The sequence below is a fragment of the Trichosurus vulpecula genome, chromosome 2 (genome assembly GCF_011100635.1).
Source record: "Trichosurus vulpecula isolate mTriVul1 chromosome 2, mTriVul1.pri, whole genome shotgun sequence".
NCBI classification, from domain to species: domain Eukaryota; kingdom Metazoa; phylum Chordata; class Mammalia; order Diprotodontia; family Phalangeridae; genus Trichosurus; species Trichosurus vulpecula.
Window position 1 is genome coordinate 123,524,950 of NC_050574.1, and position 27,920 is coordinate 123,552,869.

The 27,920-nt window shown below is 38.8% G+C and overlaps 1 protein-coding gene across 1 annotated transcript in view; it reads left to right on the forward strand.

The window, feature by feature from the left end:
• Positions 1-27,920, forward strand: part of C2CD3 (C2 domain containing 3 centriole elongation regulator) — a 153,811-nt gene that overhangs the window by 8,337 nt on the left and 117,554 nt on the right. Inside the window, exons 3-5 of the mRNA XM_036744950.1 lie at positions 6,441-6,598; positions 15,107-15,324; positions 24,649-24,890. Coding sequence (XP_036600845.1) covers positions 6,441-6,598; positions 15,107-15,324; positions 24,649-24,890 — 618 coding nt within the window. The remainder of the gene's footprint in view (positions 1-6,440; positions 6,599-15,106; positions 15,325-24,648; positions 24,891-27,920) is intronic.

Genomic DNA, 27,920 nt, shown 5'->3' on the forward strand with positions numbered 1-27,920 from the left:
GGGAAAGGGATGAAAGAAAAGGGGGAGGTGATAAGAGGGAAGGTGGATTAAGGGAGGTCATGGTCAGAAGCCAAACAAATTTCTGAGGATGGACAGGATAAAAAGAGAGAAGGATAACCAGAAGAAAATAGGATAGAGGCAAATACACAGGAAACATAACTGGGAATGGGATGGACTCATCCATAAAATGGAAGCAGATAGCAAAATTAATTAGAAACTGGAATCCTACAATATGTTGTTTACAAGAAAGACTCTTGAAACATAGAGACACACAGAGTTAAAATAAGGGGATGGAGACAGAATCTATTATGCCTCAGCTGAGGTTAAAAAAGGGCAGGGATAGCAATCATGATCTCAGACAAGGCAAAAGCAAAAATAGACCTGATTAAAAGATAAAATCAAGGAAAATATACTTTGCTAAAATGTGAACATTGGAGTCATATTGACACTAAACATATGCATCAAATTGCATAGCATCCAAAGTCTTAAAAGAAAAGTTAGATGAGTTACAGGAGGAAATAGACAGTAAAACTATACTAGTGGGAGACCTTGATTTTCCTTTCAGAAAGCTAAATAAAATAAAATAACCATAAAATAAACAAGGAGGTGAAAAGAATTACAGAAAAGTTAGATGTGATAGGCCTTGGAGAAAATCTAATGGGAATAGAAAGGCATATACCTTGTTCTCATATGTACATTGCACTTTTGCAAAAATTGACCATGTATTAGAGCATAAAACTTCAACAAATGGAGAAATATTAAATACACCTTTTTTGGACTGCACTGCATTGAAAATCATTCAGTAAAGAGCTGTGGGAGCATAGATTAAATATTAATTGGAAGCTAATCCTAAAGAATGAGTGGGATCAAAGAATAATAAGAACACTCTAATTTCATTAAAGATAATGAGACAACACTAAAATTTGTGTAGTATAGCAATAGCAGTATTTAGGGGAAAATTTTATATCTGTAAATGCATATATCAATAAAAGAGGAAAAAAAGGCAGGTCAACAAATTGGACATACAACTAAAAAGAAATTAGAAATAGAAAAAATTAAAAATCCCCAAATACCAAAATGGAAATCTTGAAAAATCAAAGGAGAGATTAATAAACTTGAAAGTTAAAAAAATTGAACTAGTAAAACTAGGAGCTAGTTTTATGAAAAAACTGATCAAATAGATAAACTGTTGGTTATTTTTTTTTTCAAAAGAAACAAGAAAACCAAATTACTAGTATCAAAAAGGAAGCACCACCAAGATGCAGTTAATGCCCTTTTTTTTTTTTCAGTTACATGCCAGTAAAACTGATCATCTAAGTGAAGTGGCTGAATTTTTTTTAAATTGCCCAGATTAACAGGAGAGGAAATAAAATACTTAACCCTTAGGAAAAAAAATTGATCAAGCTGTAAATGAGCTACTCAAGAAAAAATCCCCAGGATCAGATGAATTTACAAGTGAATTCTGCTAAACGTTCAAAAAACAGTTCCAATACTATATACACTGAAAAAATAAAGGTTCCTATCCAGTTTCTTCAATGATACAAATATGGTTTTGATACCTAAACCAAGGAGAGCAAAGAGAAATCTATAGACCAATTTGCCTAATCAATACTGATGCAAAACATTTTTAAATTACTAGCAAGGGAATTACAGCAATAAACCACACTGTAGTTTGATAGAAATTAGCCATAGAACATCTCACACCATATATGACGATAAAGTCAAAATGAGTATGTGATTTATATATAAAAAGTTACAAGCAAATTAGGAGAACATGGAAAATTTTATGTTGGATCTATGGACAAAGGAGTTTATGACCAAACAAAAGATATAGAGCATTATAGGAAATAAAATGGATGATTTTGATTACATGAAATTGAAAAGTTTTGCAGAAACAAAATCAGTGCAGCCAAAGTTAAAAAGAAAGCAGAAAACTGGGGGTGAGGGTGGAGTTTTACAGCAAGTTTCTTTAATAAAAACCTCGTTTCTCAAATGTGTAGGGAACTGAACCAAATTTATGAAAACATGAGCCATTCCCCAGTAGTCAAAAGATATGAATAGACATTTTTCAGAAGAAGAAGAAAAACGATCAGTAGTCATATGGAAAATGGTCTAAATCACTGTTGATTAGAGAAGTACAAATTAAAACAATACTGAGATACTACCTCACACCTATCAGATTGGCTAATGTGACAGAAAAGTTAATTGACAAATTCAGGAGGTGGAAGAAATGTGGGAAAATAGAGACTGCAATGCACTTTTGGTGGAGTTGTGAACTGGTCCAACTATTCGGGAGAATAATTTGGAAGTGTTCCCAAAGAGCTATAAAACTGTACATACCCTTTGAAATATCAATACCTCTACTAAGTCTGTATCCCAAATATCAAAGGAAAAGGACCTATATATACAAAAATATTTATAGCAGCTCTTTTTGTGGTAGTAAAGAATTAGAAATTGAAGGAATTCCCATTAATTGGAAAATGATTGAAAAAGTTTTGATATTTGAATGTGACAGAATATTATTGTGCTATAAGAAATGACAAGCAGAAAAACCTTAGAAAACTCAAATGAACTGATAAAAGTGAAGTGAGCAGAACCAGGAGAACATTGTACAATAACAATATTGTAATGAGGGTCAACTGTGAAGGACTTAGCTACTCTAATCAATACAATGACCCAAGACAGATTCCAAAGGAATCTTGATGAAAAATGCTTTCCACCTCCAGAGAGAGAATTCGTAAATTCTAGGTGCAGATTGACACATACTTTTTTCATTTTCTTTTCCTGCCCTTTTTTTTTTTGACAGTGCTGATATAGAAATATGTTTTACATGAGTTCACATGTATAGTTGATATTATATTACTTAACCTTCTCGATGGTATAGATTCCTAGAGAAAGGAGAATTTAGAACTCAGAATGCAAAAAAAAAATGTTAAAAACAAATACTTTTTTTTTTTTTAAAGAGGGAAAACAAGATAGGTATCACAAGATTCATGAAAGGCAAATTTTGCAGTTTTCAAAAAATGAGAGAACAAAGCATGAACACCGTAGGCCAGTGAACTTCCATTCCTGAAGAAATTCTAAGACCATTAAAGAGATAGTTGGTAAATAACTAGAAAAGGAAGCAGTCCTCACATAAGGCCAACCCGACTTCAAGCAGAACAGAATCCCACCATAAAAAGCTATTATGGTAACAGATGCTCAAGACACAGATCTAAAAGAAGAGAATGACGTGAAAATGTCAAAGAGGAAAGGCTCAGAGAAAAAAGCACAGCTTGGGTAGAAATTCAACTAGAATTTCTGGAAACAATGAAGCAAGAGATGAAAAAAGAAATGTTTTTTGTCAATGAAATGAGAGCACTTGAGGGAAAAAAAATGGAAAAGAGAGCTGTGGAAGAAAGAATTGAAAAGGGAAATTTACATCTTGACACAAAATATACAAAATCTTATACAATCAACAAACTTCTCAAAATTGTTTTTTCTTCAGTTTTTTCTGACTTTATGTCCCCATCTGGGTTTTTTTTTGGCAGAGATCAGCTTTCCTATTTCCTTCTCCAGCTCACTTCTTCCGATGAGGAAACTGAGGCAATCAGAGTTAAGTAGCTTGCCCAGGTTTGTACACCTAATGTGTCTGAGATCGAATTTGAACTCAGTTCTTCCTGACTCCAGGCCTGGCACCGTTATCCACTGCACCACCTAGCTGCTATATTGAAAATAATAATAGAAGCCACTCCATGAAACAATAAGAAATAATCCCACTGTACTCTGCCATTGTCAAACCTTGTCTATAGTACTGTGTTTAGTTCTGGGCACAGGGATTTAAGAAGGACATTGAGAAGCTGGTGAGTTTATAGAGGAAGGCAACTAGGATGAAGGGCCTTAAATCCATGTCCTACCAGATTTGGTTGAAGGAAGAGCTTAATTATGTGGAGGAGGGATTAGACTTACTCTGTTTGGCCCTAGAAGGCAGAACCAGGAGTAATGGATGCAGTCTGGAAAAAGTTCTAGACAATTTTGAGTTGTGTCCAAAAGTTGATTATCTTGCGTTGAGATGTGATGTGTTCCTCTTTGCTAGAGGTCTTCAGGCAGAGAGAGGCTGAATGTCTACCTTTAGAGTATGTTGTAGTGGATGTTCGTTTGTATACGAATTGACCTAGTTGACCACCGAAGGCCCTTCCAACTCTCCACTTCTGGTAATTATGTGATTTTGTGGGAGAGTAGAGGGCATTTTATGTAATTTAACTTCTTTTTTTCAGTGAAAGTGGGGTAGTAGAGAAAATAAAGGCTAATTAATTTTAAAAGTTAGAATAAAATAGAAATTCTGTTATAAACAAATATAAAAGGAGGCAGTTGGACTTGTCTACTTGAGCTCCCTGCCTTCCATGCTTGAATCTGTGCTACCAAGAGCTTAGGAAGATCCTGGGCCCAAGGAAGGAACCTTGGTTTTGGATACTTCTCTTTCCTGGCAGTGTTGAGAGGGAACAGAGAAACATGGTGTGTGAGCCAGTCACAGAGGCAACTGCCTTGGTTTGATTTTTAAGGGTGGTCTGAGAAAGAGAGAGAAGAGTAACCTGCTCTAGGCCAGGTTTGCATCTGTAGCCTTGCCCTTCACCCATGCTTGTTAGAACATTGTCATCAACAAGCATGTCATCATGGAGGGCATGTTAGATAAGTGTAAGCAGAACAGTCATGAAGGCAACCTACCTCCCAGGGTTGTTGTAAGGATCAAAAGAAATATTGTAAAGTGCTTAATACAGTGCTTAGAACATAGTAGGCACTTAATAAATGCTTTTTTCCTTCTACAGTTCAAGAAGTTAAGTATGGCAAGTTCTTGGTATAGTAAAGACCACAATGCCTAAAACAGAGTGCATATAAAAGTTATAGGTTTTGAGTCTAATTTAAGTTATAAGGTATTTCACTACTCCTTAACAGAAAGATGCAGAATACATATTCAAACACCTAAATGTGTATATCATACACAACTCTAAATTTATGATAACTTATATTTATATTGTGCTTTAAAGTTGTCTAGTTGTTTTCAGTCATGTCTACATTTCATGAGCCCATTTAGGACTTTCTTGGCAAAGATACTGAAGTGGTTTGCCATTTTCTTCTCTAGCTCATATTACGGATGAGGAACCTGAGGCAAACAGGGTTAGGTGACTTGCCGAGGGTCACACATCAAATAAGTGTCTGAGACCAGATATGAACTCAGGTCTTCCTAAAAACAGGCCTGGCACTCTCTTCACTAGCTGTGCACCACCTAGCTGCTTTAAAGTTTACAAAGCTCTTTCCTTATAATAGTCTTGATAGGTAGTACACATACTATCTCCATTTTAAGTTAAACGACCAGCTCAGGTTCATATAGGTAGCTAGGTGGCATAGTAGATAGAGCACTGAACCTGGAATCGGGAAGATCTGAGTTCAAATCCAGCTTCAGACACTAGTTATGTGACCCTAGACAAGTCACTTTCCCTCTGCTTGCCTCAGTTTCCTCATATGCAAAATGGGGATAATAGTAGCACATACTTTTCTTGATTGTTATGAGGATTCAATGAATTAATATTTGTAAAATGCTTGGCAAACCCTAAAAAGCTATATAAATGCTTACAATGAACTTTACAAATATTAATTCATTTTATTCTCACAATAACCCTGAGAGGTAGGTGTTATTATTATCTCCATTTTACAAGTTAGGAAACTGAGGTAGAACATCACACAGCATGTCTGAAGTCAAATTTGAACTTGTCTTCCTGACTCCAAGTCTAATGCTATATTCATTGCGCCACCTAGCTGTTTATTATTATTATTGTGATGATCGGCTAAAATAATGTACAGTTTTGCAAACCTTAAAGTTCTATATAAATGTAAGCAATTATTACCATTTGTTATTATTATCTGACCATGCCATCCTTTCAAATTAGCGTTTTATACCTGTTCTTTTTACAGGTAGAAAGGGTCCCCTGCAACTATTATTATCATTATTGGTATATAGATAGTAATTATAAGAGCTAGGGCTCAAACCTTCTGATTCTACTGATACCACATATGATTCTAAAATCAGTGATTTCTTCACTACAACATAATAATATAATTGAAATATAAATCTTCGAACTGCAAGAAGCAGGGGTCAGATGCAAAGAGATTGTTAAAATTGTCTTTTCTAAGATTAGCCTCTGACCTCTTCTCCTCTAGGATTCATCATTGGGCATGATTGGAGAAGCAACCCGAAGAAAATTAAGGAAGGGCTTCTTTGAGTTAAATTATTTTCTTCAAAAAACACCAGTAACGATAGCTATAATAATAATATTTTACTGGGTTGTCATCCGTTTATTTCACCTCTAATCTGCCCTTTTCCTCCCCGACTCCCTCAGAAGAAATAGTATCTGTAATGATCTGTGACAGGAAAATCTTGATAAAGTATCTCTGTTTGCTATTAGATATGGCTGTCCTTGTCTTGGAGGTAATCACCAAACCTGATCGCCTCCCCGTGGGGAGAGCCCAGATCAGTGGACTATCGAAGTTGTCTCCAACTTTTCCAATCAGTGGATTTTTTACAATTGTCTCACCAACATCTAAGAAGCTTGGAGAGATCCAGGTAATGGTATTTCTGTTATTTATATTTCTGTTCCGCAGACTGAATTCTCTTATTAAAAGAAAACATTCAGGAAAATCCGTGGAGAAAAATAGTACAAAGGTGGTATTATGAGAAAAATTGCTTAAATTCATTCAGAGGAACAAAAGGTCAAGAATCTAAAGAGTTATAATAAAAGAGAGATACTGAAGCCTACCCCTTCCAGGTATTTAAAATATACTCTAAAGTAGTAATTATCAAAACTTTAATTTTGGTTAAATCATGGAAAAGTTGATCAGTGGAATTTATGAGGTAAGCAAGACAGCACGACCCAGAAACAACAAAGTAGCCTGGTGTTCAACAAACTCAAAAACAACTACTAAGTAAGAATTCCCTGTTTGACAAAAACTTCTGGGAAAACTTGCAAGCAATTTGGCAGTACTTAAGTTTAGACCAGTTTGTGTACATCATATACTACACTAAATTCCAAGTAGATATGTGACCTAAGTAGATAAGAATTTGGGAGACTGGGGACAATGGATGGAAGATACAGAGGGGTTTGAAAATTGAGGTTTAATGTTAGTTAACCATCTAGCACTTAGTTCTGCAGAAGTAGAATAAGCTGCTTGAGATAGTGGATTTTTTTTCTCATTTTTAAGCAAAGATTGGAAGTTGTTATGGAAGTTGAAAGGAGGATTCTTTTTATTATTATCATTTTGTATGGGTTGGACTAGACAATGTCCCCTTAGGTCCTTTCAACTTGTAAATTTTGTGATTTTATGAAAATTTCTGTCTCTGAACTTCTTCTGTTGCTTCTAGTTCTCCCCTCTAAAACAAAATAAAATTACTTTTCCTCTCTCTTCTACATGCTAACCCTTCAAATATTTTAAAATAGTCATGTTCTCCTTGATCAATCAGTCAAGATTTATTAAGTACCTGCTATGTGCCAAGCACTGTGCTAAGTGCTGAACCAAAGTCTTCTCAAGGTATCCTCATTTCTTTCAACTGATCCTTGAGGAGCATGATTTTGAATCATTATCACAATACTGGTTGTTCTCTATGCTTCAGCTTGACACTAATACTTCAGATTGAATGTGACCTTGGAAGTGAACAGTGGTAATAAAACCTCCCTTGCTGTAGACCAGAGGTATCCAACTCAAATAGAAACAGGGTCTACTAAGCTGTCCGTAAGCATCTTTGTGGGCCACACGAGACCATCTCCAGTTGTCCTGATCTATATCTGGCCTCTGGACCCAGATGGTTCTGGAGGACAAAGTGAGGCTGGTGACTTTGCACAGCCCTCGCTCACTTAAATCCAGTTCACTTGCAAGTCATGGCATCATCTTCCTCATGTCATGGGCCTCTTGAAGAAGGAAGGACAAACCACAACCCAAGAGTAGTCCAAGTTGCCACACTGGGGTCCCAACTGGCCAGTTACAGTTGGGTACCTCATCTCCTCCCATCCCCTCCCCCACTGGGTATCATGTTCTTACTTTCAGGGTGCTCTGCCCAAAGGAAGGTAAATTTTGAAGGCTGAAACCTAACTAGATACTTAGGGTTTACTGTTTGTGCCTTAAATCCAATTCACTTTAGGTCTCATTGATTGGCCAACATTAGATCCCTGCTGAAGCACTACTTAATGGTTATTGTTTGGGCCCAGATGGCTCAGAGTGAATGTAAATAGTAATTGTTTCTTTTTTGGCCAGAAACCTTGAGGGTCTTCTCCTCCCAGTTTGATATTTTTCTTTAATTAGAGGGGCCATCCCTTGACTCCTTAAACAGCCCTAACCACTGAATTGGTCATTGCCTTTGTCAGAGTGAGAACTCTGAAAGACCTCAGCTTAAAAAGGCCAAGGTTGTCCACCACATTCTGGGCCATCTCCAGTTGTCCTGATCTATAGCTGACCACTGGACCCATAGACTCTGGAGGAGAAAGTGAGGCTGGTGACTTTGCACAGCCTGCCCTCACTTAAATCCAGTTCACTTGCAAATCATGTAATCATCTTCCTGATGTCATGGTCTTCTTTGAGAATGAAGAACAAATGGGGGTGGAGCCAAGGTGGCCACATGAAAACAACATCTTACAGGAGCTCTCTTGCAAATTCTGTCAGATACCCGTAAAAAAGTGAATCTGAGCAGATTTGAGAGAGTTAGAAGCCACTACTAGACTGAGTAGGGCAGGAGCGCCAGGTGCGGAACAGTAATGGACCACACCAGAAAGGTAGCAGCAGAGGAATCCAGCTAGCGCCCTGGTTTGGGAGAGCTCTGGGCATGAGAAACACAGGAGCAGGAGCAGGCCCATGGCGGAAGTACCAGCTACAGCAGCGATCCCCAGGCCTCTCAGCCCAGGACAGGGGTCTTTTGGAGCTACCAGAGACATCAGCACAGAGCCTGTGGCTGGGGAGCAACTACCCCTGAGGCCTCCAGCCCACAGTCTAAAGGTTTGAAACTCACCTTCTTGAACTTCTGGGAGCCATGCTGACCAGGTAAAACAACTCCCTTCCTCACCGAGATAATACTCCCTTAGGAGAAACTCTGAAATAGAGGAGCCAGAAGTGGGTCTTCAGTAGCCTTGTAGCTCGGGAAGCTGGGGAGTCCCCTTCTTGTGCTGGTGGAAAGAGACTAGTGCAGGAAGAGAGATGTCCCAGCAGGCCCCACCCCAGCAGACCAGCGGGAGTTCCTGAGCCCCAGGGGGCTGGAGCTAGCAAACGTCAACACCAGGACCCCAGACATGCCTTTGCACAGCCAGGCGAAGTGGCAGACACCAGTACAGATAACGGCTGAGACCAACTGTGCTATATAGTGCAGCCACAGGGGAAGTGGAGACTTCCAGCAGCCAGACTACTCTTCCCCCACACCTCGCAAAACCAGAAGCCACAGCACACAAAGCCAGTGAGCTCCAGAAGCAGAGATCCACTTTAGAAGCACGGGGCAAAAAAAAACAAACTAGGAAGCCAAAGACTATTGATTCCTATTATGGAGACAGGGAAGATCAAAATACCACTTCAGAAGAGAACAGCATTGACACTATACCCACATCTGAAACCTCAAAAGGGAATGTGAACTGGTCTCCAGCCCAAAAAGCATCCCTGGAAGAACTCAAGGAGGACTTTAAAAACCAAATTGGAGAGGTAAAAGAAAAAATGGAAAAAAAAATTCACTGATGAGATCAAATCTTTAAAAAGTAAAATTAGTGAAATGGTTAAGGAGGTTCAGAATATAAATGGAGAAAATGTCTCCTTGAAAAGTAAAATTAACCAAATGGAAAAGGAAGTAGAGAAGCTAAATGAAGAAAACAATACGTTAAAAATTAGAATTGGGCAAGTAGAAGCTGATGACTCTATGACACATCAAGAATCAGTCAAACAAAATCTAAAGAATGGAAAAATAGAAGAAAACGTGAAATAATCTGATTGGAAAAACAACTGACCTGGAAAATAGATCCAGGAGAGATAATCTAAGAATTATTGGTCTACTGGAAAGCCATAATAAAAAAAAAAAGAGCCTGGACAGTATCTTCCAAGAAATCATCCAGGAGAACTGCTCTCAGGTCCTAGAAAGATGGTAAAATAGTCATCAAAAGAATCTACCAGTCACCCCCTGAAAGAGAACCCAAATTGAAAACTTCAAGGAATATTGTAGCCAGATTCCAGAATTATCAGGTCAGTGAAAGAATGAAGAACAAACAAGAGCTGTGGCAACATATTGACTTAGTTTTAAAATGTAATATTTTCCATGTTTTATTGTATTTTTATTTATTTGTGAGATATTTCCCAGTTACATTTTACACTTGTTCTGGCTGCACTCAGGAGTGTTATGGGCTGCATACAGCCCATGGACCATGTGTTGGACACCTCTGCCCAAGACTGCCTGAGTGTTTTTGCTGTCACATCACACTGTGGACTTATACTGAGCTTACATTTCACCAAAACCCCCAGGTTCTCCCCTGCTACCCTTGCAAAGTGGCTCTGGTCTGTAGCCTCAAAGGAATTGTGAATGCCATTAAAATCTCTTTACTGGGGGGATTGGTAGTGTCTTTACGCTTAGTAATAGCAAGGAAGTCCTTTCACAGGTTTTTTCTTGAGGCTCCAGGATGTCAAGCTTCAGCACTAAAGTAACACAAAGCATTTGTTTCATTTTTCATTCGTCTATATAGAAAACTCTTAATTATCATAGCTTTAAGAGAGTTGGAGTAGTCCAAAATTACAATTTAACTCACTAAAACCCAGAAATGTTTTATTGAATTGGTTTCTTTGGACTTTCCACAAATTAATCTATAGACCTTACTATACATGCAGTCTTTCCTTTTTGTTTCTTAAACCATGCATTATTATTTTAGTTTTCTTGCATAATTTAATAATTCCTCCTTAGTACCTTACTCTCATTTTCTTCTTATAGATTGATTATCCTAGTTTATTTTCCAAAATCATGTTCTAAGCTCTTTGCTACTACTTTATTTACTTTTTCTTTGTTCTTTTAAAAATATTTCTTTTCATTTAAGATCTATCTCCTCTGATGCTTTGTCATGGCTTGGAGATGATTCTGCAGTTGCAAAAGTCATGACAGTGGAGTACAAGTACTAGAATGTCCTTAACAGGTTGAAGAAAGTCTTAGAATGTAGACAGAAAAAAGCCTGCCTGCCCGTCTGTTAATCAAGAACCAAACCAGCAAAGAGCAGAGAGAGGCTTATCACAAGACGCTTAGCCAATTCATCATGTTTGTTAAATTCTTAGCACATACAAAGCATTGGACTTAAAGACCATTTTTCTTAGATATTATGGCGCTGAGATCCACAGTAGTGGAAAAGGAGAGCCTGCACCAATGAGATCATAAATGTGTGATGTACTACAGAATATAATTATGCCTTTACTCTCATTATTGGAAAGTCTCTCTTTCCATGGAGAGAACCTATATCCCAAATACATTGGAAAAACTCCCCACCAAACGTAGTATGCATCCACTTACTGTGGCATTCAAGATATTCATTTTGCAGTGTTACTCAAGCTTAGCTTCATAGCCTAATTTCATACCTGTTCCCTTTAGCCACTCTATAGTCATGCCGAGTGAGCCTGGAATTGTCCTGTGAATTGATATATTCCATCCATTGTACCCAGGTAGCAAAGCCCAATTTTGCCTTGGAGGAGTATTCTAGTAGAGAAGACACCATTCTTATCTAGGGTAGCTGGATCTGTCTGGCCTACAAGGAATTTTAATGGTCAAAGCTACACCAAGGAACCCAGAAAGATCCTTGGAATGCCTTAGAATGTTTAGGACAGCTTAGTTTAGGAGGCTGTCTTCTTTTCTTTACACACAGATTTTTAAAATTACTTTACTTTTATTATTTCTTAATGTATGTATTGTCTTTTTTTTTCTGAATAAGCCTTGGATTCAATTCAGTTCAACAAACATGTACCTACTACATACAAGCCATTATGGTATACAGAGCTTATATTGTATTGGAGGGTATAGTATACTAACAGATAAGTACACATTGGAAGCGATGTGGCACATTGTAAAGAATACTGTATTTGTAGTCAGAGGGTATGGGTACAAATTCAGGCTCTACCACTTATTTGTGTGATGATGGGCCAGTCACTTGAACCTCTCTGGGCTTTATTTTCTTCATTTGTCTAATGAGGGGATCATTTTAGTTGATCTGAAAGTCCTTCCAGCTCTAGACCTATGATTCCATGTGCCTGTGATTCTTCCTTTAAGTACAATATGAAGTGTATTATAATATGAGGCATAAGTTAATGAGAGCAGATCACAGATCCTGAGAAAGTGCTGGGACGAGAGCCATTTTCAGGTGGGGGAATTAGGGAAGGTTTCATGGAGGGTGCTGCATCTGAGCTGGGTCTCAAAGTAAGAAATTAGAATATCCATATGGGAAATAGCTTTTACAAATATATACAAAGTCTAGAAGGGAGCAGGACAAAATTGGGGAGTAGTACTATTCTAGCTTGTCTTTGTGTGAAGGGGAGTACTATGAAATAAAGAGGGCTCTAGAATGAGGATATTTTTGCTTGGAAAGACCTTAGAGGTCATCTAGTCTAATCGCCTCATTTTACAGATGTGAAAACAGGAATAGAAACCTGAAGGAACTTTGCCCAAGGTTAGAAGATAAGGCTGATGATTCCTGGGAGTGCAGAGCTGATGGGCTTAGCCCCTCCTTGGTAATGTGTCAAAGAAAAAAAATTAATGCTATGTTCTGTGTTTTAGGCATAAGCCTGCTAGAAACAACTTCATCTAATTTAATACTAATTTAACATCTGAGCATTTCTAGTTTCAAGAGAGAGAAATGCACAAACTAGCATCATTCCCTGTCCCCCAATTCCCTTAAACAAGTTTCTGTACCCTAATATGATTTGATATAACTTCTACAGGAATCTTTAACAAGGAAAAAAAATCAACAAGTACAGTTTGGTTTAACATTCCAGAATAATCACTACTCATTTCTTTCCTTGAACACTCCCCTCACGGATTGAAAAGGATCTTCTCCCTGCTTGCAATATCAATGTTATCCTTCTTCAGTAGAGAAGAGTCTTTGTTAACACTCTGGGGATGGAGAAAGAGGAGAGACTGTCCTTAGGGGGTCTAGAACCCAATCACTTCATGGATGCAGAAGGCAGTGTTCTCTACAAGACTACATTGTTGTTCTTTCTAGATTTTGGTTGCCATCTTCAGTCCTTTTTCCTGAGAAAGACCTTTTGTCCTTAACCATCTTCATACTAGGACATTTGGTAAGGGTTTTAGACCAAATGCATATTATTTCTTAATGTTTCTAGAGAAACCCAAAAGGAGGCTTTAACATGCTTCTTTTGAGTTTTCAGCACTCCATCTGCTGTCTCTGTGCTTCTGTACTGAGTGTTCCTCATTCCCCTCATGAACTTCCTCCTCACTTCTGCTTGTTATACTCTCCCACAAGCCACTGGTCCCTTCCCTACAAAAGAAATTACCTTGGTCTTTTTATGTATTTGTACATACTTACGTGCATTGTCTCTCTTAGAGGTTATCAGTTCCTTAAGGACACAAATTCTCACATTTGTCTTTGGATCCCTAGTGCCCAGTATAACAGGCACTTCCACTTCTTCCTTTCTCTCTTTTCACTCTGGTTTCCACCTTTGTCATTCCACTAAAACTGTTGTCTCCAAAGTCACCAACAATCTCTTAATTGCCAAATGCCTTTTCTCAAACTTCATTCTTCTTGACCTCTCTGCTGCCTTTGGCACTATGAATTATCTTCTCTTTAATACTGTCTTCTCTCTATATGTTTGTGACGCTGCTTTCTCACCAGTCCTTAGTCTTGGCTGAATCTTCATCTACATTATGTTCATTAACTGTGAGTATCTCACAATGCTCTATCCTGACTTCTCTTCTCTTCTGCCTCCCTCCCCTCCCTTTTCTGCTTGGTAATCTTATTAGCTCCCATGTATTCAATTATTGTATCTGTGCAATTGCTTCTTAAGTCTTCTTATCCTCCCTAACCTCTCTCCTGACCTCCAGTCTCCCATCTTAATCAATCAACAAGCATTACAAGTGAATCAATAAATATCTCCACCTGCCTATTGGACATCTTGAACTGATTGTCCCTCAGATATCTTAAACTCAATGTCTAAAATTGAAATTATGTTTTATATAAATTATATATATATGTTATATAATTATATAATATACTATATTATATAAATAAATTATATCTATATTACATTTTCCCACCAATCCCTCCGCTCTTCCTAATTTTCTTATTAGTGTTGAGGTCACCATCCTCTCAGTCACTCATGTTCAAACCTAGGTGTCTTCCTTGACTCCTCACTCATGGCCCCCATATTGAATCTGTTTCCAAGTCTTGATGAATTACCTTTCATTTAAGTCCCTTCTCTCCTTTCACCCTGTCACCACCCTGCTGTAGCTCCTCAACACCTCATGCCTGGACTGTTGCAATAACCTACTAGTGGCTCTACCTCCCCCAATTCTCTCTTCATTCCAGTCTCTCCTCTCCTTAGCTGTAAGATTTGATCTAGTGAAGATCTCACCAAGTTGCCACTTCTCTTCAGTAGACTCCAGTAACCCTCTTACATCAAATATAAAGTCCTTTGACATACAAAGCAAGTAATAACTTGCCTCATACCAGACACTCCATCTCCTTCCTCTGCATTTTCACTCTCTGTCTCCTATGCCTTCCTCTCTTTATGAATATCTCCCTCCCTCCCTGGTTTCCTTGAGCTAAAAATTCCATCTTTTGCAAGAAGCCTTTCCTGATTCCCCCTTAATGCTGGTATCTTCCTTCTGTTAGTTTTCTCTAATTTATCTTGTCTTTGTATATAGTTTAAATTTCTTGAGAGCAGCAACTTTCTGTTGACTTTCTTTGTGTCCTCAGGCTTTAGAACAGTGCCTGACACATAGTAGGTGCTTAATGAATGCTTATTGACTCAGCAACTTAGTAAGTATTTAATAAATCTCATTGATTAATTGATTTCCTGGACTGATAAAATCACGGGTAAGTTGTGTATGTGTGTGTTTTTTCTTTTTCAGATATTGCTTGCATTAGAACCTTTGTCAGCAACTTTTGACAACTGCAGCTCTTTCACCACTGACATGAGTGGAGATGCACTGTTATTGGATCAGGGATTCAGAGAAAATATTGAACCCAGCAAACCTCAACTTTCTGGGATGGCACGAACTCATGCACTTCCTATGACCAGTACTGGTGGGAAAGAGTCATTAACAAGTAGTAGAGCCACTACTCCCAGGTAATTTCCATTTGTGATACATGTCAAGTCATCTATAAACTGCCTTCTCCTCTCCTAATACTCTCACAATTTCTGCTTTTCATTAATAATTCGATGTGGAGGATAAGAAAGGAGAGAAGCAGAATAATAGTTTAGCTACTGATATGAATAAGGAAGGGAAGTTTTAGTTTTGTTTTTAGTGAAACCTGACTTCCCTTTTTCTATTGATGGTACAATACCACTATTCTCCATAGTCACCCAGGTTCGTTTGGTACCTAATCACCACTGGTGACTAGGTCATCTTTGATTCTTCCCCCTTTCTCACTCACCTTCTAATGAGTCAGAACACATTGATTCTACCTCCACAAAAACTTTTGCATCTTTGCCTCCTGCCTCTACTTCATTCCCATAGCTACCACCCTAAGCCATGGACTTAGACTATTATGGGAACACCCTAATTGGTCTCCAGTATTCCCTCTTCCATTCTATCCTGTACATGTTACCATTATTTGTTTCAATTAATAAAAATCTTTCTCTCCCTCCAACTCCATTGGGAAAAAACAAAAATTAAACATTCATAGTCAAATTATAATATTCCATTACATTTGTGCACCATAGTTTGTTCAGCTTTTCCCTAATAGATGCATGTCATCTTCTTTTCCAGGTCTTTGTCACCACAAAAAGAGCTGCTATAAATATTTTTGTACATTTGAATCCTTCTTTCATTGTTTTTTTTTCGAGGGGGGCGGAGGTTGGCCTAGTAGTGGTATTGCTGGGTCTAAAAGTATGCATAGTTTAGTAACTTTTGCGGACAAAATTCCAAATTGCTTTCCAGAATGTCTGGACCAATTAATAGCTCCACCAGCAGTTCAGTGATGTTACTGTTTTCTCATTTACATTGTGTCCTTTTCCCCTTTTGTCAACTTTACCAATCTGATGGGTATGAGATAGAACCTCAAAATTGCTTTTATTTGTGTTTCTTGAATATCAGAATCATCTTAGAGGACAGCTCTGATCACTTCACTCCACTCCACAAGACTTCAGTGGCTCCTCATTTACTACCAAATTAATCTAAACTCTTTGGATTGACATTCAGATCCCTCCACAATCTTATGCTCATCCAATTTTCCAAACTGAGCTTCCATTATTCCTAGTGATATATTCTACATTCCAACCAAACTGAACCCTTCTCAGAATTTAGGCCTCCCCTTAAGCCTCAACTATATTCCCCTATCTTTCTCTGTTGTATAATTTCTCATGTTCAAAACCCAGCTTCACTACTACCTTGTCCCTGATCCTAACAGTTAATCCTTACTTGCAAGTGGAATTAATCTCTTTTCTTGGAACTCTCATAGAAATTCCTTAGAGTTCCCTAAACTCCTTCCTCAATCTCTCTCCCCTATTCCCAGTGACCTTGTGGCTACAATTGGCATCACTCAACAGCTTTCTCTGTACTCTAGGGCACTGGCTAATGAATAGCCTCAACACTTAACATTATCATTCATTCTCCCTGCTAAGACCAAACGCACTCTACTTCCACACTTCCCTATTTCTGTCAAGGACGCTCTAATCTGTCACTTTCAGCCTTGGTGCTATTCTTGCTTCCTCGCTTTCCCTCACTCCACAGATCAGATCTTTTGCCAAATATTGGTATTTCTACCTACACAAACATCTCTCTTATTTATCCATAGCTCCTTATCTCTGCTCACACAGCCACTATCTTATCTCAGACCCTCATCATCTCTTGCATTAAATGTTGCAGTAATCTCCTGAATGGTTTCCTTGCCTTAAGCTCTCCTCCACACATGTGCTTTTCCTAAAATATAAGTCTAACTGTATCACTCATATCACTACCCTATTCAGCAAACTCCAGTGATTCCTATTGCCACAGGCATCAAATATTTCATATTTATCTTATCCTTTAATTTCTATTTTTGTGTAAGTTTTTTTATTAATATAGTAGTACATGTATGGGCAGGTAGGTAGCATAGTGGATAAAACACTGGACCTGGAGTCAGGAGACTTGAGTTCAAATAGCTGTGTGACTCATGGCAAGTCATTTAACCCTGTTTGCCTCAGTCTCCTCGTCTGTAAAATGAGCTGGAGAAGGAAATGGCAAACCACTCCAGAATCTTTGCCAAGAAAACCCCAAACAGGGAAATGGAGAGACAGACACAACTGAAATGATTCAATAAAAAGCAACAAAAAATACATGTATATAATTTATGAATAAGTAAATACATACTTTTGTGGGTACATGCTCAAAAATATTGTTTATTGGGGGCAGAGTCAAGATGATGCTGGAAAGCAGGGACTTCTTAAGCTCAAAACACCTCTAAAGAAAATTGCTCTGAACAAATTCTAGAGCTGCAAAACCCACGAAATACCAGAGGGAAGCAGGGCTCCAGCCCAGGAAAGCCTGTATGGTCTCTGGGAAGGATCTATTGCATGGAACTGGAAGCAGAGCAGAGCACAGCCTAGCATGGGCCATGCCAGGACCAACCAGACCTGGAGCCTGGTGGAAGAGGCAGTAGGGCCCTGAATCATTGAGCTGTGGCAGTTACCAGACTTCTCAACCCACAAACACCAAAGACAACAGAGAAGGTTAGTGGAAAAACTGCTAGATCTGAGTGAAAGGAGTGTGCAGTTGGCCCTAGCCCCGGGGGCATGGAAGTGGTGCAGCTCTGGGGCTGCTTCCAGAGCTTCAGCTGCAGTTGCTTCCAGCCCCAGGCTCACCTAGTGGGAGGAATTAAGTGGCGGATCAGAGTGGGAGTGCAGAGCCTGCTTGGATCAGAGTTGTGGTCCGGGTTGGCAGTTCTTGGGGGAGGAAGAGGAGTGCTGGTGTGGCAGAGCTTGTTGTGTAGAAACAGCTCTGAAAACAGGAGTACAGCCCCTTGGGACAAAGTACTCTCTACAAGCAGTCATACCCTGACAAAAACCTCAAGGGTCAAGTAGTTGGCTGGGAACATGAACAGGCAATGAAAATGGACTCAGATTCAGACTCAGGATTTGGAATCTTTGGTGACAAAGAAGATCAAAACACAGCCAGAAGAAGTCAACAAAGTCAAAGAGCCTACATCAAAAGCCTCCAGGAAAAACATGAATTGGTCTCAGGCCATGGAAGAGTTCAAAAAGGATTTGGAAAAGCAAGTGAGAGAAGTAAAGGAAAAATTGGGAAGAGAAATGAGAGTGATGAGAGAAAACCTTGAAAAACAAGTCAATGACTGGCTAAAGGAGACCCCAAAAAATACTAAAGAAAATAACACCTTAAAAATAGACTAATTCAAATGGCAAAAGAGCTCCAAAAAGCCAATGAGGAGAAGAATGCCCTCAAAGGCAGAATTAGCCAAATGGAAAAGGAGGTCCAAAAGACCACTGAAGAAAATACTACCTTAAAAATTAGATTGGAGCAAGTGGAAGGTAGTGGCTTTATGAAAAATGAAAGTGTTATAAAACAGAACCAAAGGAATGAAAAAATGGAAGACAATGTGAAATATCTCATTGGAAAAACCATTGACCTGGAAAATAGATCCAGGAGAGATAATCAAAAAATTATTGGACTACCTGAAAGCCATGATCAAAAAAAGAGCCTAGATAGCATCTTTCAAGAAATTATCAAGGAGGACTGCGCTGATATTCTAGAGCCAGAGGGTAAAATAGAAATTGAAAGAATCCACCAATCACCTCCTGAAAAAGATCCCAAAAAGAAAACTCCTAAGAATATTGTCACCAAATTCCAGAATTCCCAGTTCAAGGAGAAAATACTGCAAGCAGCCAGAAAGAAACAATTTGAGTATTGTGGAAACACAGTCAGGATAATACAAGATCTAGCAGCTTCTACATGAAGGGATCAAAGGACTTGGAATATGATATTCTGCAGGTCAATAGAGTTAGGATTAAAACCAAGAACCACCTACCAAGCAAAGCTAAGTATTATGCTCCAAGGCAAAATATGGACTTTCAATAAAATAGAGGACTTTCAAGCTTTCTCAGTAAAAAGACCAGAGCTGAACAGAAAATTTGACTTTCAAACACAAGAATCAAGAGAAGCATGAAAAGGTAAACAAGAAAGAGAAATCATAAGGAACGTACTAAAGTAGAACTGTTTTGCTTACATTCCTACATGAAAAGATGATGTGTGTAATTCATGAGATCTTTCTCGGTATTAGGGTAGTTGAAGAGAATATACATATGTATAGACAAAGGGTACAGGGTGAATTGAATATGAAGGGATGATATCTAAAAAAAAAAATCAAATTAAGGGATGAGACAGGAATATATTGAGAGAGAGAGAAAGGGAGAGCTAGAATGGGGTAAATTATCACACATAAAAGTGGCAAGAAAAAGCAGTTCATTGGAAGGGAAGAGGTGGCAGGTGAGGGGGAATGAGTGAATCTTGCTCTCAATGGATTTGACTTGAGGAGAGAATAACAATACACACTCAATTGGGTATCTTACCCCACAGGAAAGTAGGGGGAAGGAGATAAAAAAGGGGGGATGATAGAAGGGAAGGCAGATGGGGGAAGAAGTAATCAAAAGCAAACACTTTTGAAAAGGGACAGGGTCAAGGGAAAAATTGAATAAAGGGGGACAGAACAGGATGGAAGGAAATATAGTTAGTCTTTCACAACATAACTATTTATGGGAGTGTTTTGCATGATGATACATGTATGGCCTATGTTGAATTGCTTGAGTTCTTAGGGAGAGTGAGTGGGGAGGGAAGAGGGGAGAGAATTTGGAACTCAAAGTTTTAAAAGCAGATGTTCAAAAAAAAATAAGTTGTTTTTGCATGCAACTGGGAAATAAGACATACAGGCAATGGGGCATAGAAATCTATCTTGCCTTACAAGAAAGTAAGGGGAAAAGGGATGGGAGGAGAGGGGCAGTGGGGTGACAGAAGGGAGAGCTGACTGGGGAATGGCGCAATCAGAATATATGCCATCTTGGATTGGGGGGGAGGGTAGAAATGGGCAGAAAATTTGCAACTCAAAATCTTGTGGAAATCAATGTTGAAAACTAAAAAATATCAAATCATAAAGTATGAAACAATACTATTTATTGTGGATACGTATTCAAAAAGGTTTTTCTGATGGAATATGAAGTTTTTAAAAATTTGGAGACCACTGGGTTGGATAATGTATAGATTGGGAATTGGTTGCATAAGCAAACCCAGAGTAGTCTTTAATAGTTCAACATTAATTCAAGATATGTCATTTGTGTGATATGGCAACCACAAAAGCTAGTATGTTCTTGGACGTTCACATGTGAAGTATTATCTTCAGATCTAGAGAAGGGGGAAAGGAAGGGGAAAAGGCAATAAGCATTATAATGCCTACTTTGTACCAGGTACTGTGCTGAGCACTTCACAGATATTTATCTTATTTGATCCTCATAATGACCCTGCAAGGTAGGGGCTATTACTGTATCCCATTTTACAATTGAGGAAATTAAGGCAAATAGTTGAAGTGTTTTACTTAGTCATGAAGCTGGTAAGTGTCTGAGGCTAGATTTCAACTCAGGTCTTCCTGACTCCAGACCCATTGCTCTATCACAAGGCCATCAAGCTGCCTCTTAGGACAGATTCTGATAAGCAGCAGTGCCCTGAGAAAAGTAATTAAGATGGTGTATTGCATTAATTTTGTGGTGTACAAGAATAAAGTTGAAGGAAATGGGGATTTTTATTTAACCCAGAGCAGCAGGTATCAAAGCATGGTCCTTGGACACACCTAGGAGTCCTCAAGACCCTTTCAGGAGTTCTCCAAGGAAAAAACTAATTTCCTAATAATACTAAGATACTATTTATATATGGAAGTATTTGTCGCTTTTATATTTATATACTATAGAAGACCAGATTTTCTTTGTATCCTTCAACCAAATCATCGCAACAGATTAAATGCAAAAGCAGATATAAGAATTCAGCTGCCTTCTGTTAATATACATATTAAAGAGATTTAAAAAAACAGTCTGTAAAATAATGCCACTCATCTAATTAATTTTTTTTTTGTTTTGCCTGGAAAATAGTAGACGCTTAATGAATGCTAGTTGACGTAACTATTTATGTAAACATGTAATGGGCTTATAATTACTTTTAAACGAATGAATATATATTTTTAAGATTTTTCACTATTAATTTTTTTATTTAATATTTTTAGTTGTCAGCATTGATTTCCACAAGATTTTGAATTACAAATTTTCTGCCCATTTCTACCCTCCCCCCCAATCCAAGATGGCATATATTCTGATTGCCCCATTCCCCAGTCAGCTCTCCCTTCTGTCACCCCACTCCCCCTCTCCTCCCATCCCTTTTCCCCTTACTTTCTTGTAGGGCAAGATAGATTTCTATGCCCCATTGCCTGTATGTCTTATTTCCCAGTTGCATGCAAAAACAAATTTATTTTTTTGAACATCTGCTTTTAAAACTTTGAGTTCCAAATTCTTTCCCCTCTTCCCTCCCTACCCACCCTCCCTAAGAACTCAAGCAATTTGACATAGTCCACACATGTATCATTATGTGAAACCCTTCCACAATACTCATGTTATGGAAAACTAACTATATTTTGCTCCTTCCTATCCTGTCCCCCTTTATTCAGTTTTCTCCCTTGACCCTGTCCCTTTTCAAAAGTGTTTGCTTTTGATTACTTCCTCCCCCATCTGCCTTCCCTTCTATCATCCCCCCTTTTTTATCTCCTTCCCCCTACTTTCCTGTTGAGTGTGTATGTTATTCTCTCCTCAAGTCAAATCCATTGAGAGCAAGATTCACTCATTCCCCCTCACCTGCCACCTCTTCCCTTCCAATGAACTGCTTTTTCTTGCCACTTTGCAAGATAATTTACCCCATTCTATCTCTTCCTTTCTCCCTCCCTCAATATATTCCTCTCTCATCCCTTAACTTGATTTTTTTTTTAGATATCATCCCTTCATATTCAACTCACCCTGTACCCTCTGTCTATATATATATATATATATATATATATGTCTCTGTGTGTGTGGATATATGTATATATGTGTGTGTGTGTGTGTGTGTGTGTATAAACCCTTCAGCTACCCTAATACTGAGGTCTCATGAATTACACACATCATCTTTCCATGTAGGAACGCAAACAAAACAGCTCAACTTTAGTAAGTCCCTTGTGATTTCTCTTTCTTGTTTACCTTTTCATGCTTCTCTTGATTCTTGTGTTTGAAAGTCAAATTTTCTATTCAGTTCTGGTCTTTTCACTGAGAAAACTTGGAAGTCCTCTATTTTATTGAAAGTCCATATTTTTTAAATTATCTCTCCTGGATCTATTTTCCAGGTCAGTGGTTTTTCCAAAGTGATATTTCACGTTGTCTTCCATTTTTTCATTCCTTTGGTTCTGTTTTATAATATCTTGATTTCTCATAAAGTCACTAGCTTCCACTTGCTCCAATCCAATTTTTAAGGTAGTATTTTCTTCATTGGTCTTTTGGACCTCCTTTTCCATTTGGCTAATTCTGCCTTTCAAGGCATTCGTTTCCTCATTGACTTTTTGGAGCTCTTTTGCCATTTGAGTTAGTCTATTTTTTAAGGTGTTATTTCCTTCAGTATTTTTTGGGGTCTCCTTTAGCAAGTCATTGACTTGTTTTTCATGATTTTCTTGCATCACTCTCATTTCTCTTCCCAATTTTTCCTATACTTCTCTCACTTGCTTTTCCAAATCCTTTTTGAGCTCTTCCATGGCCTGAGACCAATTCATGTTTTTCTTGGAGGCTTTTGATGTAGGCTCTTTGACTTTGTTGACTTCTTCTGGCTGTGTTTTGATCTTCTTTGTCACGAAAGAAAGATTCCAAATCCTGAGTCTGAATCTGAGTCCGTTTTCATTGCCTGTTCATGTTCCCAGCCAACTACTTGACCCTTGAGCTTTTTGTCAGGGTATGACTGCTTGTAGAGTAGAGAGTACTCTTTGTCCCAAGTGGCTGTACTGCTGTTTTCAGAGCTGTTTCTACACAGCAAGCTCTGCCATACCTGTACTCCTCCTCCTTCCCCAAGAACTGCCAACCTGAACTGCAACTCAGATCCAAGCAGGCTCTGCACTCCCACTCTGATCTGCCACTTAATTCCTCCCACTAGGTGAGCCTGGGGCTGGAAGCAACTGCAGCTGGAGCTCTGGAAGGAGCCTCAGAGCTGCACCACCTCTGCTGCCCCCAGGGCAGTGGCCAACTGTGAACTTCTTTCATTCTATCCCAGCAGTTTTTTCCCACTAATCTGCTCTGTTGCCTTTGGTATTTGTGGGTTGAGAAGTCTGGTAACTGCCACAGCTGCCTGATTCAGGGCGCTACGCCTGTTCTGCCTGACTCCCGGTCTGATTGGTCCTGGCGCAGCCCACACTGGCCTCTGCTCTGCTGCGCTCCCAGCTCTGTGCGATAGACCTTAACCAGCGACCATCCAGGCTGTCCCGGGCTGGAGCCTTTCTTCCCTCTGGTATTTCGTGGGTTCTTCAGTTCTAGATTTTGTTCAGAGCCATTTTTTAGAGGTGTTTGGAGGGACCTGGGGGAGAGCTTTAGGCAAGTCCCTGCTTTCCAGCTGCCATCTTGGCTCCGCCCCTATTAATTTCTAATACAGCAAAACCCAGTAGATTATAACCACATAAAAGAAGCTCTTTGAGATCCTGTTTATGAATGTAAAGGAGTCCTGAGACCAAAAATTTGATAACCTCTAGCCTAAAGAATACTCAGGGAGAACATGATAGCTGTCTTTCCGTATTTGTGGGGCTGTCATGTGGAACAGTGATTAGATTTATTCTGTTTGGCCCAAAGTGGCAGAACTATTAGCACTGGGCAGATATTACCAAGAGGCACTTTTAGGATTGATGTAACAATTCAGCCTGTCTAGAAGTGGAGTAGATTCCTTGAAGAGGTTGTGGATTTTCCCTCATTGAAGAACTTTACAAAAATGTGAAATAAAAACTTATCTTGGGTATGTCACAGAGAAAAGTCTTTTTTTAGATATGCATTGATTTAGGTGGCCACTAGGATCCTTTCCAGGCCTGTACTTCTTGTCCCCTTTTACCACATACTTCATAGGATGTTGGGAAAATGCTTTGTAAACCTTAAGATTCCCTTGAAAACATGAGTGATCTACCACGTGGGGTTTTATGAGGAACTTCAAAGCTCTAAGTGACCTGTTGTTAGATACATACTACTCTTTACTGCTAGTGGACGGTGAGCTTCATGTGTGCCATTGACACTTTGTACCTGTCCCTAACAAATGTACATTTGATTGGAGAGAGGATGTATTCATATGCCGTACCCAGGCAGTGTTTGTGATTCAGTTGGACTTTGCCTTGTCCCCTGACAAGTTCTTTTTCTTTCCTTAATCTAAAACAGGGGAAAGGACCACTTGTACTTTCCAGAGAACTCTGTAGTGGATTCTTTCTTGGGACCACAGCCTCATCCTAATTCCAGGCAGCTTTTAGAAGATAAAACAGTAGAACCAGAGCCTGTAAAGAAACAGGTATCTTGTCCCACCATCCCAGTACGTGATACTCACATTAGGAGAGTTGCAGAGAGTCAAAGTGACCCACAGGTTCATCCTTTGAGCAACCCCCCAACAAAGGACCTTCTGTCAGGTAGGTAATTCCCTGTTTTTCCCATTTCCACTACTTCTTACTGACTGTGTGATCCTGGGAAAACTGCTTAACTTCTTTGGGCCTCAATTTCTTCATCTGTAAAATCCAGGATAGTAATCATAGTAGCTACCTCACAGAACCTTTGTTATTCAAATGAAATACTACTTTGTAAACTGTAAAGCTCTATATCAACATGAATGTGTTACAAATAACCCTGAAAACCCCAAGTCTTTCTTCTTAATGAATCTTATTTTTAATAGACATTAGAATAATAATTTTAGAGAATTTTACTTAAAAGAGTCTGCCAAAATTTTGTATAAATTGAAGGGTTCTACCGCTGTGGAAGTTTAAGAACCACTGCTTTACGTAACTATCAGATACAAGTATGAAAGCCTTGCTGCTACCCAATTTAGTTAATACCAATACTGGAAATAGATGGCCTGGATCAAGTGCCATACTCATAGAATGTAGTATGGTAAAAGGGACCTTAGAACACAAAGTGTAAGAATGTCAAACATAGAATGTTGGACATAGATGCAGTGTTAAGAACATGTAGAAGAAAGGATGAGGAGAGGAAGTAAGTGAGTTTGAGTTTTTCTAAAAGGTCTTTCCAAATATAGTTACAGATTGGGAGGTAACACTGGTCTAATAGAAAGAGTATTCAGTTTGGATTCAGAAAACCTAGATTTGATTTTGGGCATTACTTCTTAGTGTTTCTAGTAGTTGATTTAAGCCACTTTACCTCAGATTCCTGGTTGTAAATAGAAATGATAATGGTTGCCCTACATAACAGTCTGGATTATTAAGATCTGGTGAGATCCGAGCTGGTTTTGTAAGCCTTCTATACAAATGTAAAATACCAGTTGAATAGGGGGAATCCAGGGATTGACCAGTATCTCCTAATTACTGATTTTTACTGGAAAACTAGGAAAATTAGCATTCAGAGTACTGCATAAGATGATTTTGTAGGCCACTGCAACTGGGAAGCAGAGGACTGGTAGAGATGGAGGAAAGGAGCAATTTTAGAGAATATTAGCAGACACACCAAAGTGAACCACATATAACAGAATCTCATTTTTAGCTGAAATAGAAAGTGAGTTAAGGTATGGCTGTGTTTCAGGTACAAGAAAACAACAATCTGATATGCACCAGGTGGCCACTTGTTCTTTCTACTAAAAAGGAAGGCAAAAGGGCTTTATGTCCTTTCCTTAATAAAGAGAGGTAATTAGGCAGGGTAGAAGAACAATCCAAGCAGAAAACAAACAAAAAAAATAAGGTAAATGAGAATTCAAAGTAGGACTATGCAGGTCAGTAGATTGAAAGGCAACACAAAAGCAGGAAAGGCCTTGGAAAGTACCTGGAGGTGCATAGTGTGGATGAGGGCCTTCCCATGGCAGATGGGTCTGAAAAGGAAACAACTTGTCATTTATACAAAGACCCATATCCACTACTAACAGCAAAGACTTTCATTATTGACCTCAAAAAGAGAGGTCACACCCATCATGGAGCTAGGCAACCATATTCTAGAACTTTAAAACAATAGGATTGGCTGCCTAGGTAAGTAATGATTTCCTATTCCTGGAAGTCTTTGGAAGCTCACTGATTACTTCTCAGGGATCTTATAAAGGGATCATTTAGTTGTTGGAATAAGTGGCTTCTGAAGTCCCTTTTAGTTCTAGTCAGTTAAGCTAAACAAGCATTTATTAAGCTAGAGATTCAAAGACAAAATCCAAAATCAAAGAGGACAACATGTACACTGATAGTATATATGAAATATTTACAAAGTAAATGCAAAGTAATTTGGTGAAGAGTGCCATACTAATAAATGGAGAGAAATCAGGAAAGAACTTTTCTAAGAGGTAAATTTCAGCTGGGTCTTAAAGAGAGCTTAGAATTCCAAAAGATAGAAAAGAAAAGGGTGAACACTCCAGGCATAGTGGATAGAGCTTGTTCAGGTGTGGGATATGCAGTATCTCATATGGGGTACAGTAAGTATGGGGAAGAGGTAGGGGATACGTGGCTCTCTAGGTCCTTGGGTGCAGCCTTGCAGCCTTTTGACTGAGTCCAAGTTTTATAGAACAAAGCTTGGATTCAGTCAAAGGGCTGCACTTGAGAAACGAGAAGGGCCACGTGTGGCTATGAGGCTGCAAGTTCCCTGCCCCTGGATGGGGTATAAGAAGCAGGCTATTTTCATTGCATTGTAGAGGACATGAGATTGAGTAATGTGAAATTAGTTCCGGAAAATAGGTTGGAGACAGATTGTGGAGGGCTTCAGATGCCAAACAGATGAGAAAATTGAGGGGATTAGGATAGCAAGTGATTAATTTTGGGAATTGAATGAACCACAATGACTCCATCTTGTGACTCGATTCTGGAGCTAGTTCCCTTTCTATTCACTTACAGGAAATGGGAGAAAACCTAATTGTATGGTTTGAACATAGCCCTGCCTGGCTAAGAAGCTAGACTACCTCTCCCTGATGCTTAGGGATGCTTAACCAAAGACCTAGACTGTGCTGACCAGTCGGACCCAAAGATTGATGCAAGGAATTTTCTTACACTTGTATATCTGAGGAAACCCATCTCTCTTATCTGAAAACTGGCCCTGTACAGATCAATCAGTTACTGTTTCCATGTTCCTTTGATTGTTTAGACATTTGGGGGGAGTGGGACACCTCCTTTTCTGCTTTCAGAGAATCACCTATTCACTCTCACCCTCCCAACTTGGAACATCCCTAATCTTTCATTCAACTAGAAATCAGATTGCCTGATATTGTATTGTTTCCTTTAAATTAATTAGCCTTATTTGATTAATTGTTTTTAATATGTAAAAGTGTGTCTTCCCATGTATTTGGGGTCCAGCTCTAGGCTGAGGAAGAGCTGGCTGCGGTCCCAATTTGTTTGGCAGTTGGCATGCATTATTTAATAAATTGATATGCTTGGAAGAGCGAACCTTTGTTTCCTCAATCATTTTATCTTTTCACCCACCATACAGAGGAGCTTGTATTTTATTGTGGGTGCTGTAGGAAACAA